The following is a 12,976-nucleotide window of genomic DNA, read 5'->3' on the forward strand; positions in this document are numbered from 1 at the left end:
AACTCATGAGCTACGTAAAAACAAGAAATCCATAATTACATGTGTACATATACCAAGATTCCCATATCCATCTGTATAATAAATATGTATGAATCTATATTTGTTCGTCAATTAAGTAATGAGATTATCGAAATCATTTCAACTGAAAACAAATTATATGTAAACACAGCTGCGGCGTAATTAAAGCTACGTCCCCCATGTCGGATGTGGGTCGAAGAAGGAGTGTAGCAAATAAAATTTCCGCAGAATTTTTCCCAAGAGGCAGAATAATTCGTCTAAAGCAATTTTTTGAAGAACGAACTCAGCCATCAGCCAAAAGTTCCATCTTTAAGTTCAGTGTGGATAGGTTGGACGATTTCCTCTTATGTGGAGTGGCTTTGACATTTCTCATTAAATAACCCATTTATTTGTTCGTGAAAGTTGTCGCTACTTTGTTTTTCATTATTATGATTATTATTATTATTGGCAAGATTTTCATTTGAGTTTTGCAGTATAATTGTTTATGTAAGGATTGGTTGAGTGGAAATTTGTCGAGTTTATAATAGTTGTTGTCCACGTTGAATTGGATGATTACAATAATGGTCTGTTGTATTGTATTGGTGGTAATTATGTATGTAGGCTTTTAGTTAATAATATTTGAGTCGGTACTGACATATATTTTGTGATTTTTTGATCACTATACGATTGGTTTGGCATTCCAGTATTTGGTTTTCTTTTGCACCAACGAAAGTTGCGTTAAAATATTAACATGAATTTTATTGTTGTATAGCCCAACCTCCGAACAACACCGTGGATTTGGAAGCTTACTGGGGGTGCGAAGTCTTGATGACTCGATGGTCACCCGTGACGGCCAAATTCATTACAAAATCAGATTAGGAGAAAGCAAGGTAAATTATTGCATTGAAAGTACATAAATTAATAAAACAAATATTGTGTTTAAATCCCAATCTGGGGTTTAAAACCCCAGGTTCATACAGATAATTAATGCAAGTTATTGTATCTATTTATTACAACACAAATATTGTTGTGTTAATTTCAGAAGGGTGGCTACAATCGGTCTTGGAGACAAGGTTGGGCGCAGATACGTCAAACGGGATGTCTCTACATGTAAGTAGCCAATTTATTTATCTGTTCGTCAAAACAGTTTTGACTCAAAATCTGTCGCTACTTTTTTTTGTCATTATTATTAATGCAAACATTTTAATTTGAGTTCTGTAACATATTTGTCTAAATATTTATAAAAAGTTGGTTCGTGGGTTGGTTGAATGGAATTATAAAAGTATGGTATTGTCCACGTTGAATTAGATTATATTATTATAATAATAGTAACTTGAGACATGTGTGCTTCGAAAGTGAATTAAACAAGCAAGCAAAGTGAGCAGATGAGACAAGTCTGAACCTGAGTCCAACTGTTTGGATAGCGAGAGTCTCACAGTTAAACAAATCTTGTCAACGTTTCTTCTTCGTCTCATCGTTCGAAATAACTTCTGGTTACACGTTATCATAAGCTGATAAGATGGATAAGAGTGACGAAAGAGGTGGAGAAGAGTCAGCCGTGCTGAAATTGATAAGCAACCCTTTACCGGCAGTAATTCCATTGGGAATGAAACGCGTAAGAAAATTTTAAAAACATTTAAATTATTTATGATGACGTGATTTCCTATTGTCATGTTAACAGGTGGTGGTGGGACGATCGCCCACTTGTGACATCGTCCTCAACCTTCCTGAAATTTCAGCACAACATTGCTACTTGGAGTTTAACGACAACAGATGGTTTATAAAAGACATTGTAAGTTTTGTCGCCACGCTTTAATTTTATTTGCCAACTGTTGGAAAATTCTGGTTATAAACAATTGTTATTTTTTCAATTTCTTCAGAGTTTGAACGGAGTTTGGGTGGGAGGTGAGAAATTGGATAAAAACAAACCACGACTTCTTAATCATCGAGATTTGATAAAATTCGGTCCGAAACTAATCTATCGTTTCAACAATAACCAAACGAAGGAAAATGTTGCTGGTAAGAATACCTCTTCCTTTATCTTCCAGCTGTTGGATTTCATTTAGTAATTATGACTATAGTTTTTATATTTTTGTAGAAGGGACGGTCTTTCTAGAGGAAAGGTGGTGGAACGAGAACGAGCTGGGAGGGCGTTGTTTCATTATGGGGAGGTGGTGGAAAAATCTCCAAGAATGGCTGGACGAGACAAACCAAAAATTAGGTAAGAGGATTGTCTTCTACCAAATGATATTTGGTTGTCCATTTACGTTTTTATTGGTTTTAGAATATAATGGTCCTCAATCGCCGCAAGCTGCCGAGGACGTTTCTGAACGAATGGAAGAAGAGAGCAATATATCCTTAGGTAAATTCAAATGCACTGAATATTCTAATCCAAATGTTGGAGTATCGTTACTTATAAATAATCATGATTATATTGTTATGCAGAAATTGAACAACCTGTTGCAAAGATAGCTCGATTTGAGGACAGTGTTGATGTTGGTGGCGCAGGTGATAATACCACTGGAGATTGGTTATAAACTCATTTATAAACATCCAATTGTAAAGTAATTCATGATATTTTTATAAAATAAGATACATACATCAAAAGACGACTCTTCTGCTGGCTGGCTAAACCACATCCTACTCCTATCTCGACATGGAAGCCACCAACCCAGGGACTTGGAAAATTGTTCTGTTACATAAGGGATCAATTGAAATCCAAGGGTTGGAGAGGAAAAGAAGAAGATATGAAATTGAGCGCAGAGTACAAAGAATGGTTAAGGACCTTAACAGGAATTAAAGCATATCAACAAAATCTGAAGGATGTGGATCTGAATTTCAACGGGATGCCAATCTTCGTATATCTTTATGAAGGCGAATTATTTTACGCTATTGGAAAATTGAAAAAAGGAATCGATCCAAAAATTGGAAGTACATCAACAATAATTAGAAATAACTACGAGGTGAACAGTAGTGATTGGGGTTCTGTTTGTCATGATTGTCGTTGTTGGAAAAAAAGCACGACAAAGAGGAAATGCGAAGAACACGGTGAGCGGAATCAAGAACTATTTTTAGTCATCGATAGACACAACAAAGACAAAGTGGTTCTCATGTTGTTTAACACACGGCCCCGATCCTCTGATCATGATCAAAAAAGTTTAAACGAAAACATTCATTCTGCGGAAGTTCTACAAAGTCGATCTCTTCGGGATTACATGACGGAAAGAGGAGTCCCTGAATTCATTCCAAAAGTCAAACGTTTAAATCAGTACAAAGCCATGAAATACACTGACAAGAAGATCCAACAGTTGGAGGAAAAGTACTGGGAAGATCGATTGTCGAAAGTTGAATTAGAAGTTTTGGAAAAATGGAAGCTTCCGAATTCGAAAAAGGATGTGTATAACCAAATATATGACACCGTCCAGGTATTTATATTGAATTTAATATTTATAGTTTTCAATAGTTTAGTTTATTTTGATTATTTCTTTAAAGGTGGCAGTTTCAATCCTTGTCTCCACCCACAACACGAAATATCCTAACAGAAAGAAGTTCCAACTCCTGCAGAAAGAAATCGAATTCAAACATATGTCTTTCCAACTTTTGGAGAAGATTCTTAGTTACAACAATTTTAACATCATCGTTACGAATGAAACGATTTATGCTAAACTTAACCGGCAGAATTCACCCTTTCTCCCTCCAAAGGGCATAAACAAATTCATTTCTTCCACCTACTTCATGCTTGAATACGACGAAGTCTACGATGGACTTAGAACGTCTCGAAGTAAAAAATCGAATGCAGGGAAAACTTCATCTTCAAAAAATTCCAAAATTTCCGCACGCGGACTGATAGTGACCGAAAAAGACCCGTCCAATTCGCTACATACTATTGCTTTGTACCAAACAAAATTTGACGAAGAATCCAACGATTGGAAAATAGTTAAATCCATCTCGAATACTAATTCAGAACTTAACAATGAACAGGAAAGAGTAATCGATTTTGTGAAGATTGATTGTGCGAAAGCCGAAACAATGGGCCACCTGTCCAACATATTTGGAATGATAACAAATTGTACCATTGACGGAATCTCTCTGAAGCTAGCCAACAAGAAATTCTCCCATTTTGATGAATATGAGAACCATCTGATCCAATACTTGGAAGACCTATTTGATTTTAAATTTGAGAAAAGAATCACAATCTCCTCTTCTCCAATTAAACTGGATTCTCTTGGACAACCTCTCTTTGATCTCCAAGCAGTTGAACAGCTTATTGAATGAACATTATAAACAAAACTGTTTAGTACTAAAAATATTTAATATCAGAAGCATAGCAATCCCTCCTGCAAGTACAAACACAAATCATTTTAGACATAATTTCCAATCAGCAACAACATTTCACACTTCAAATCATTAATTTCCTGTTTCTAGTGATAAATTTACACTTAATTAAGGGAATTGATTTCTAGTTAAGCACTGAAATACCTTTTCATAAACTACGCCAAAGAAATCAATTTCAAAATGATTTAATTTCATTATGCTTTCATTACAGATCCAAAGAACCTTTGTCGCGAGAGTCAGCAGTAACACTTACTGAAGATGCTGTGATATTAGCTCTTAGTTTAAGAAGTGGAGTTACCGTGGAGCAGGCGGAAGACTACTCAAAGAGAAAATATGTACTCAGGATAAAGACAAGTTACTCATCGCTGGATATTGCGAATATTGCGGAAAATACCTTTTCTAATCCCACCAATGCTCACCCACCACCAATCCTTCACTCACGTATTCATTCCACTCCGGTTGAAATACTGATTCAGGCAGACGATATGAATGATTCTGGTTTATGGCTGCAATGTCTTCATGCACAGCTTGAAAATAATAACTATTGCAGTGGAAATGCTAATAATAATTTGGGCATCTACTTTGGACCAGAATTTTGTCATCTAACCAAACCCAAATCTTTGCTCACATCATTCCTTCCTACCCCAACAACCACTTCATCATCCCATGTATCACAATCCAGTGAAAAGACGACCACTTCCTCTGCCACAAATAATAACACGTTGCAGATCGGAACCTCAAATGTACCTCAAAATTCAGCAAGTCCAAAGAACAAAACTTGGAAGGGGAAAGTTGCTCGTCAATGGAAAAAAGTACATAACATTATCGAAACTGGAGGAGATAAATCTAGTCCGTATTCTTCCATGGGTCCTCCAATGGGTGCAACTTTTGGAATTAATCTTGAAAACTGTCCTCCTGGTGAGTAATGCTTATTTGAATATCGCAGTGTTTATAGTTTTCTAATACGTAAAATATTATTATTACAGGTGAAAACAATCCCTTCATTCCACGCGTAATTGAGTATGGGTACGTTGAAATTATAGTTTGGATATATTTTGCACATATGGATTCAATTAACCACCAAGCGTTACAATAAACGTGTTATTTCGGATTCCGTAATCTATAATTTTTTGTACTGCAGGATTGAGGTTGTGGAAAGTAGAGGAATCGACATGGTTGGACTGTATAGAATTCCAGGCAACAATGCCTCTGTGGTAAGATTAGTTTTTATTAAAAAATGCTACCAGAGAACATAAGCTGTGTCAAAATGTGAACTAATCCTATCATTTCCGAATTCTAGGCCACCTTGACTGAGCGACTGAACAAGGGAGAGGAACCTAATCCTGATAAAGTAGATTATACATATTTTTATAATTTTTACTTTTAAAACTTAAAGCCAAGTGATAATAATATGGACGTATCGTGTTATACTAATTTTTCAAATGTTTTGCAGGATCCAAAATGGGCAGGTTAGTTAATTCTCATAAAATTGAGTGTTCGGTTTATGCTGATATATGTGTGATACAGATGCACATTATATTGAAGCATTTTAATAGTTTTGTGTAAATAATGTTTGATCCAGTCGTATAATAAGATACACCTATTATAATTTGCAGACGTTCATGTGGTGGCGAGCCTGATTAAATCATTTCTACGTCGACTGCCTGACCCTCTTCTAACTGACGATCGGTAAAAATTTAAATTAATTCATTCCAATGTCAAAACATTCAACGAAAAAGTATTTAAAAGTTAAATCATTTTAGTCTATTGTAACTTTTTACGACAGTTTGAATTGTGTGTCAAAGTCAAAATATCATTGAATTTATTTTTATTCTGCAGGTATCAAGCGTTTATTGTTGCCGCTGATGACTCCGAACAAGAAAAATGTCGTGAACGAATGCAATTACTCATCCAGGATCTTCCTGATACAAATTACGAGACTTTAAAGGCTGTCATTATGCATTTAAAACATGTGGCAGAACATGGAGAGCATAATCGCATGGATGCTAGGTATGCAAAATGCATTATGGAACGGAGATGGAAGATATGTTTATGCTATTTAAATTAGGCGTCCCATATATGATATTGATAATAATGGATATATATTTGATTTCCAGAAATTTGGCAATTGTGTTTGGACCCACCATTGTCCGAACTGCCGAAGAGAATGTCACATCAATGGTTCAAGATATGAAAAACCAGTGCAAAATCGTAAGAATAATGTTTATGTTGAAAAAATATTGAATTTTATCCATATTTCTTAAACTAAAATATTATGTATTTTATACAATTTCAGGTAGAGCTTCTAATTTCTAATGTGAGACACTACTATCATAATATAGTAGCATACACATAATATGTGTATGCATATTATGCGTATTATACATACATGCTAATAATGCCTGGTGGAACCACGCAAGTTGGTAATGTATACTGAAAATCAAATCGTTTTGTTTAGGCTGACGAGCTATTTAGTGATCTACGACACCAAGAAGACCAATCGGAACCCAGAATAGGAAGAGGCCCTCCTGACTCCCTTGCTTCCACCACATCAGCCCAACTTTCCAGCTCTGATGAATTGGAGACGTACAATATTAGCAATGCAATACGCTTGCCGACCTTGGCTGCCGTCACACTTTACAATAGTGCTGAAAGCAGCATCCCTCCACCCCGTGCGTCCCCCTCTAGTCCAACAATAGAGAGTGCGTTTCATTCGTAATTATGTACATAGCGTAGTATTTATCTTTGCCTGTAGCTAGATTACATGCATACATTGAAAATATAAATTATTTTGTGGTACTTTCACAGGCGAACTGCGCGCTTCCCTCGTGCATGCAGCAATGAGAAAGGCATCTCGAAAAATTCAATCTCCCGGAAAAGATTCCAGTTCCTCCATTCATAATATTTATGTGAGCGAATAAATTACTAGGGTATGAAGTAAAATTAATCACGTATGTAATGCATATGGTTGGATTGTAGGGTTTACCTACCAACTCTTCCAAAAAAGGGAAGCCTTCCATTGATGATGCCGGATTCATTAGGTCATATGCAGGTTTGTAATATTGATATTTTTTGTATTTTTGAAAATTCGTTCATTCATGGAAAACATTAATCTCGATGAAAAGCGTTAATGCTTTTTAACTCCCTTGAGTCTAATCTAGATAAAAAGCATTTTACATTATTTAAATTAGGAATAGTCTGCAAAAAGTAAAACAAAAAATCTGAAACGTAAATTTACTTTATAGGACTGAACGAAGAAACAGAGCAGAGGGTGAGGAAATTTGAGCTAGAAACGAGAGCAATGCTGTCAAGAGAAGATCGATCTCCTCACTCGAGCATTGTGAACGTGGGCGCAAAACAACTTGGAGGTATAAGGCTGTTGAATCTTGATGATGAACTGCAAAAAGCAAAAGATGATTTAGAAAATGACGATATTTATGATCAATTAGCAGAAAATCCTTCTAGTAAGTCATGTTGGTCAAGAACACTTACCATTTTCAACTACAGTATATAATGCTTGAATGTTAACCTTTATAATTTTAGGTATAATTCATCATCGGGATCGAGGGTTCTTTTCAGTGGGTTCAACACAACGCAATCTCAGTAGTAGTAGCAGCATTAGCAGTTCCAATTCAAATGGAACAACTCCTTCCACTCACCCACCACAAAAACTTGGACCTGTCCCATTCAAGTCTACCTATGTTCCCCAGTCACTGCCTCCAAAACCACCAGTACTGATTCAACACCAGCACTTGGGTTCTTCTGTTCCCAGTCCCCTTATAAACTCCAAAACATGTGGTACTCCTATTTTGGGGATGAGAAGAGTCAGTTCCATGGATAGATTTGGCTCTGATAAGGAACCACAAGTTCAAGATGAGTCAGTGACGGAAAGAAAGTTTGGAAATGTGCCGTTTTTTCCAAAATATATTGGTGGGTCATTGGATTCTTTGTCAAATGCAACTGGTGGTGGAGGCACAGATGGACATCGAAATGGGCATTCCAGGCGAGGGGACGTAATTTGCGAAGACTTTTCACCGAAATCATCAGAGGGTACATTTATTTCTTTCTTATGAGCTTTGTTCCATACAGTTCTTCAGTCTTCTCTACATCTGTAGTAGTATGATGGTGATAAGATGCTTTTCATGTAATTTTAATTTATGTAGCACAAATGCCTTTCGCCAGACCACGCTACTGGTACAATTTCCGACACTTGACATCATGATCAATCAATCTTTAAATCTTGTTCTTTTCCGAGGTATTTTATTTTCGAGATGATAAAAATCTTCCGTTTTATTAACCTTTATACTTATTTACTTGTGTTGAGTTTTTGAACTAAATACTTTTCTTATTTTGCTGTGCTGTATGGGTTAGAGGGAAACAAGTGGTACTTTAAATATTCTAACTTATCTAACTCGGATTTTCTGTATTGTTGACTAAAGTGAATGACTAAACTCTTAAAATTAGTGTGATCCTATTGCTGCGATGGAACACGTCGACATAATGTTAATAAATACGTTCATATAACATTTCAGGTAGCGATCTTGTTACATCTCTGACACAGACACTGGACAAGAAGCTTGAAAACTTGAGATCCAATAAATCTGATGCGAATTCTTTTGAAATTTTCACTTTGAATGGTACTGAACACCATCCGGAAGGACTGACATCAAGAAAAATAGAAATTAATGGTGATCATACTGCCAACCAGATTCAGAATATTTCATCTGATAACACAAATGAATCCAAACGTTCAAAAGGTAAATCCCGAATTGGGGGAAATGGGATGAAGAAGAACTGGCGAAGGAATTCAATGATAGAACGGAGGGTGAACGGGGAAGTCTGTAACGTAAATGTTGTAAACGTTAAAGAACGCACATCACATGATGACAAAGATTATTATCGAAACCCTAGTTTGCATCGATTGACTGCCGTAAGTTTTTAATAATGGTCTTTGTTTGTAATGACGAGTAAGATGTAAGAAATTGTTATTATTATTTCTCAGGAATTTTCGAGAAATACGACCAATCAAGCTGACCAAACCAATTTATCGAAAGAGGCTAAAACCGCCAACAATAAGTTAACCCGGCGTGACTGCAGAAGGAGGCATTCTCTGAGCGGAGGCGGGGACATTTTAAGTATTACATATCATGATAAGTCAATCGAATACCCTGATGCCCCCTCCACCTCCGACGCACAAGCAGTTGAAATATGCAGCACGGCCACCCCTACAAACAATGAAGGCATTTCAGTGGCCAATATCACTAGAGCTGTCCTCGAATCTCATGTTTAGATTATTATTGTTATGATGCTCTAATTTTTTGCAAATCACTGTGTACAATATTCAACAAGTTTACCTTTCTTCGCGATGAACATTTTAAACGAAATATTGTATTTGAACTATTGTCCAAGCCAAGCGAAGGAAAACTCTTCAAAACTTAAAAGTATTATTGCGGGCAGCAAATATTAATGTCGCCAATGTAAACGTCGTTTTCGTCGTTGTTATTGTTTTTTTGTGACTCTGTGATGTCGTTTTACGTGTGCTCAGTTTTAATCAATGTGTCTCGCTGGAATGGATAGTCAGTCAATGTGTTTTATCCCCCTTTCCCCTAGAATGATATATTATAGCATTTATAGCAACTCGTTTTTAACTCTTGCATTTTGATTGCATGCCCAGTGGCTCTCAAGTGACTGTAGGCAAAACAAAACGACATCAACCGAGTGTCCTTTTTGTATGAAAGAACGGAATTTGGCTGGAACTTACATTGCTGAGCAGTTTATAGAAGATAAGTGTGTTAAAGCTGTGTGATATATTTCAAATCAAAGAAATCAAGTATTATTTTAAACTCGAATCAAAACGTGCTGATTTATGTGGTTGTTATTATAATCTTGGCACTAAATGATAAGAAACGAACGATATTTATTTAGTGGACGTTGTGAAGACAAAGACTTACGCTTTATGTATTGTAGTTATTAATTGAATATGTATGTAATATTTTACCTACGTAATTCTACGTGGGATTTTTGTCAGCCCATATTTAAGTCAAGTAATATGTAAGGAACCGTACGTAGCATGTAGAACCCGTATCTCGTAAATGTTAAATTATTATATATTTTTGAGGTTTTCGTTTCGTAACGAAGAGTTGTGCATTTATAAAGCAACAGAATAAAAGTCATTTGAAAAATATAATTCATAAATCATTTATGTACTTGGATCTCACATGGCATACTATATTCATATTCCTTGCTACAAAATATGTAATGACGGCAACACAATTCATAAGCGGATAAAACACTTTTCAGTTAGGATTTGGATTTCAACCGCATTTTGTTACCATCACATTTCTTATGCATGCATAATACATACAAAATGACACTTCTTCCCGCAGGGAGGGTTTCACAGGTGGTAACTGTTTGCAGTTCGCATTTCAAAGTGAAGTCATCACATATAGTTAGAAAGTCCCTGAAGGAAATATGAGGCGAGCTAGTCTATTGTAATTGTAAATAACGAGCTTTTGAAATTTGATCCACTTATTCCTGAAAACAAGGAGTTTGGGTTAGACTAACAAATTACTGTTGGTCGTTGCTTTTTACTTCATAGGCATCAGCATAAACTTATTACCTTATGTATGACTTGTATTACATTGAGCAAGAGTGAAATTGATTACTTTTTAGCACAAAGAAAACCTACACCGTACGTTATATTTGCGTCATGTTTTAAGCTGATATTATAAAATCCGTCGAGCAGATTATCTAAGCGATGAACGTGAAAATAATTAGCGACATGTTTTAGCGACATTAAAATTACTCGACAATCGGGTTTTTTCATTTATTTTATTGGATTTAAATCGAAATTAAAAAGTAGGGTAAATTGGAACATAACTTGGAGATGTTTTTTCATTGTTCACCTTGGGTTCACGCTGCGCGAGCATTTTGACAAATAGTCTCGTCTGCTTCCTGGTTTACACCTAGAGGAACATAAATTGAAACTTAAGCGTGCTTAAATTAGCTTAAAATTAATTAAGGTGAAAATCAGAAAAATCAGAAAAAATAATTTTTTTAGAAAAATTATTTTGTGTGCTGCTGAAAGGTTTTAACGCAAAAAATTGAGCGAAATCCAAGTTAGACCAATTTCTCCCACCTGGATCTTATAGTTCCCTTCCACAGTTTGGTAGCCGGACAAGCGATCGGTGACTGTAGCGAACGTGGAGAATATCGGCACCTGAACAGATACATATATGGACAACCATACTCGAGTAGGCGTAAAACCGCAAATTAGCTGTAAAATGGAATAGTGAGGTTAGCCATACTTTGGAAGCCAGTCATTAGGAGAGAACCTCAGTCTGTAGAATTTAGGACAATATCCTCTGGCCATCGTCTCATAGCAGCGTTTGTCTGCAGCCGAATGGGAGAATTTGAAACGGGCTGACAAAGGATCAGCAGCATTTCCACTTTCACATTGATGGCGAGCACAAATTGGATAGTAAGTTTCGTTCAATACCAGCCATTTTCCAGATGGACATGGACCCTGGTGGTAACACAGACAGATTTGTATAATGGCGATGATAAAACAGAATGACTGGCCATTCTAAATAGTTTTTAGATCAATCTGGTGCATATACCTGATCAAAGGCAGAATAGCATCTATTTCTTTCAGGGACGAAAATTTGGCTTCTCAATTCAAACTTCTAAAAATGGAACGGAATTTAATTTTTAACAAATTACATTAAACGCAATTGAGTTGGAACCATTTTATTTACAAGGCAATGGCTCAGCTCGGGGTTGTTAATAACTTGGATTTCATCCTCAGTCTCCATTCGAGCGTCAAAGCAATCACAGAATCCATGAGTTTTATCTGCTCGACTAGGATGTGGAAAAAACAACATGTTGGACCCGCAAGGACCTTGAGAACCCACTTGGTGACAAACGTTGTCTGCGTCCAATAACCATACTTGGTTCTTAATCCTATAAATGATTAACGCATTAGTAAAACATTACACTGAAACAATATTATTTGTGACGACGAGGAAACGTAATTGAGATATTTTCTCACGTTGGACATTCAGGAGCACTTTTCAGTTTATACTCCTCAGCATTCACAACCCATCCTGAAATGAGTGAAATAGCAAAACACTGGATAAACCAGCTCACTAGTTTCGATCTTTGAGACATATAAACTAATCTTTCTACGACTTTAATATGTATTTATGACAAGATAATCGATGTGTCAGAATATATGCTTCGAAACGAATGAAACCTCTTCAGATAAATGTATCACGTCAGTTAGATATTCAAAAAGGCTTGAGACTATGTTGAATTACTCGAATTTTTCGCGAGAGTATTTTCCTGAATGGACTCAAGACAAAGGCAAACAGGTCCACATTTAATATTTTTTGCGCTTCATATAACACGTAAGTACATTTGCATATGGGCATTTCAGTATGACCATGATTTGTGATTAGGCAGCTTTAATGAAACAAGCAAACTGACTGGACTGACGCACTTTAAAAGACAACCCAAAACCTGTTAAAGGTTGAACCAAATATGTGCCTAATGTGCAAAAAGTTCTCTCTTATTATGAGTAATATGTATAATAGTCTACCAACCAGATTGCGTGATATGGTTCTAAAAATTACAAGAGCTAGTT

At 36.1% G+C, this 12,976-nt stretch overlaps 3 protein-coding genes across 9 annotated transcripts in view; 2 read left to right on the forward strand and 1 right to left on the reverse strand.

The window, feature by feature from the left end:
* LOC110845747 (rho GTPase-activating protein 23) overlaps window positions 1–10,519 on the forward strand; it is a 30,291-nt gene extending 19,772 nt beyond the window's left edge. For 4 of the 7 annotated variants that reach the window (XM_035849689.1, XM_035849687.1, XM_035849688.1 and 1 more), the window contains 19 exons: window positions 170–346; window positions 770–887; window positions 1,040–1,107; window positions 4,544–5,250; window positions 5,319–5,358; window positions 5,474–5,546; window positions 5,633–5,683; window positions 5,786–5,801; window positions 5,949–6,021; window positions 6,172–6,342; window positions 6,450–6,543; window positions 6,629–6,649; window positions 6,791–7,034; window positions 7,141–7,241; window positions 7,312–7,384; window positions 7,578–7,796; window positions 7,876–8,382; window positions 8,865–9,262; window positions 9,335–10,519. In XM_035849689.1, the coding sequence (XP_035705582.1) occupies window positions 170–346; window positions 770–887; window positions 1,040–1,107; window positions 4,544–5,250; window positions 5,319–5,358; window positions 5,474–5,546; window positions 5,633–5,683; window positions 5,786–5,801; window positions 5,949–6,021; window positions 6,172–6,342; window positions 6,450–6,543; window positions 6,629–6,649; window positions 6,791–7,034; window positions 7,141–7,241; window positions 7,312–7,384; window positions 7,578–7,796; window positions 7,876–8,382; window positions 8,865–9,262; window positions 9,335–9,622 (3,439 nt within the window). In that variant the 3' untranslated portion in view covers window positions 9,623–10,519. Of the gene's footprint in view, window positions 1–169; window positions 347–769; window positions 888–1,039; window positions 1,108–4,543; window positions 5,251–5,318; window positions 5,359–5,473; window positions 5,547–5,632; window positions 5,684–5,785; window positions 5,802–5,948; window positions 6,022–6,171; window positions 6,343–6,449; window positions 6,544–6,628; window positions 6,650–6,790; window positions 7,035–7,140; window positions 7,242–7,311; window positions 7,385–7,577; window positions 7,797–7,875; window positions 8,383–8,495; window positions 8,588–8,864; window positions 9,263–9,334 lie in introns of those variants that run through there. The other 3 variants (XM_035849691.1, XM_035849692.1, XM_035849693.1) reach the window with 2 other exon arrangements.
* Window positions 1,116–3,671, forward strand: LOC118434940. The gene is made up of 7 exons (XM_035849695.1): window positions 1,116–1,612; window positions 1,679–1,789; window positions 1,878–2,016; window positions 2,096–2,218; window positions 2,282–2,359; window positions 2,443–2,505; window positions 2,590–3,671. Exons 1-7 carry the CDS (start codon window positions 1,517–1,519, stop codon window positions 3,534–3,536), a joined length of 1,557 nt encoding a protein of 518 aa, XP_035705588.1. The 5' UTR covers window positions 1,116–1,516; the 3' UTR covers window positions 3,537–3,671.
* A 614-nt stretch (window positions 10,520–11,133) lies between the features above and the next one.
* On the reverse strand, window positions 11,134–12,706 carry LOC110847427. The gene is made up of 6 exons (XM_022094367.2): window positions 12,383–12,706; window positions 12,090–12,294; window positions 11,952–12,017; window positions 11,640–11,857; window positions 11,471–11,551; window positions 11,134–11,297 (listed from the first exon to the last, which is right to left on the reverse strand). Exons 1-6 carry the CDS (start codon window positions 12,499–12,501, stop codon window positions 11,234–11,236), a joined length of 753 nt encoding a protein of 250 aa, XP_021950059.1. The 5' UTR covers window positions 12,502–12,706; the 3' UTR covers window positions 11,134–11,233.
* Window positions 12,707–12,976: the final 270 nt, after the last annotated feature.

The sequence above is a fragment of the Folsomia candida genome, unplaced genomic scaffold (assembly GCF_002217175.1).
Source record: "Folsomia candida strain VU population unplaced genomic scaffold, ASM221717v1 Fcan01_Sc003, whole genome shotgun sequence".
NCBI lineage: Eukaryota > Metazoa > Arthropoda > Collembola > Entomobryomorpha > Isotomidae > Folsomia > Folsomia candida.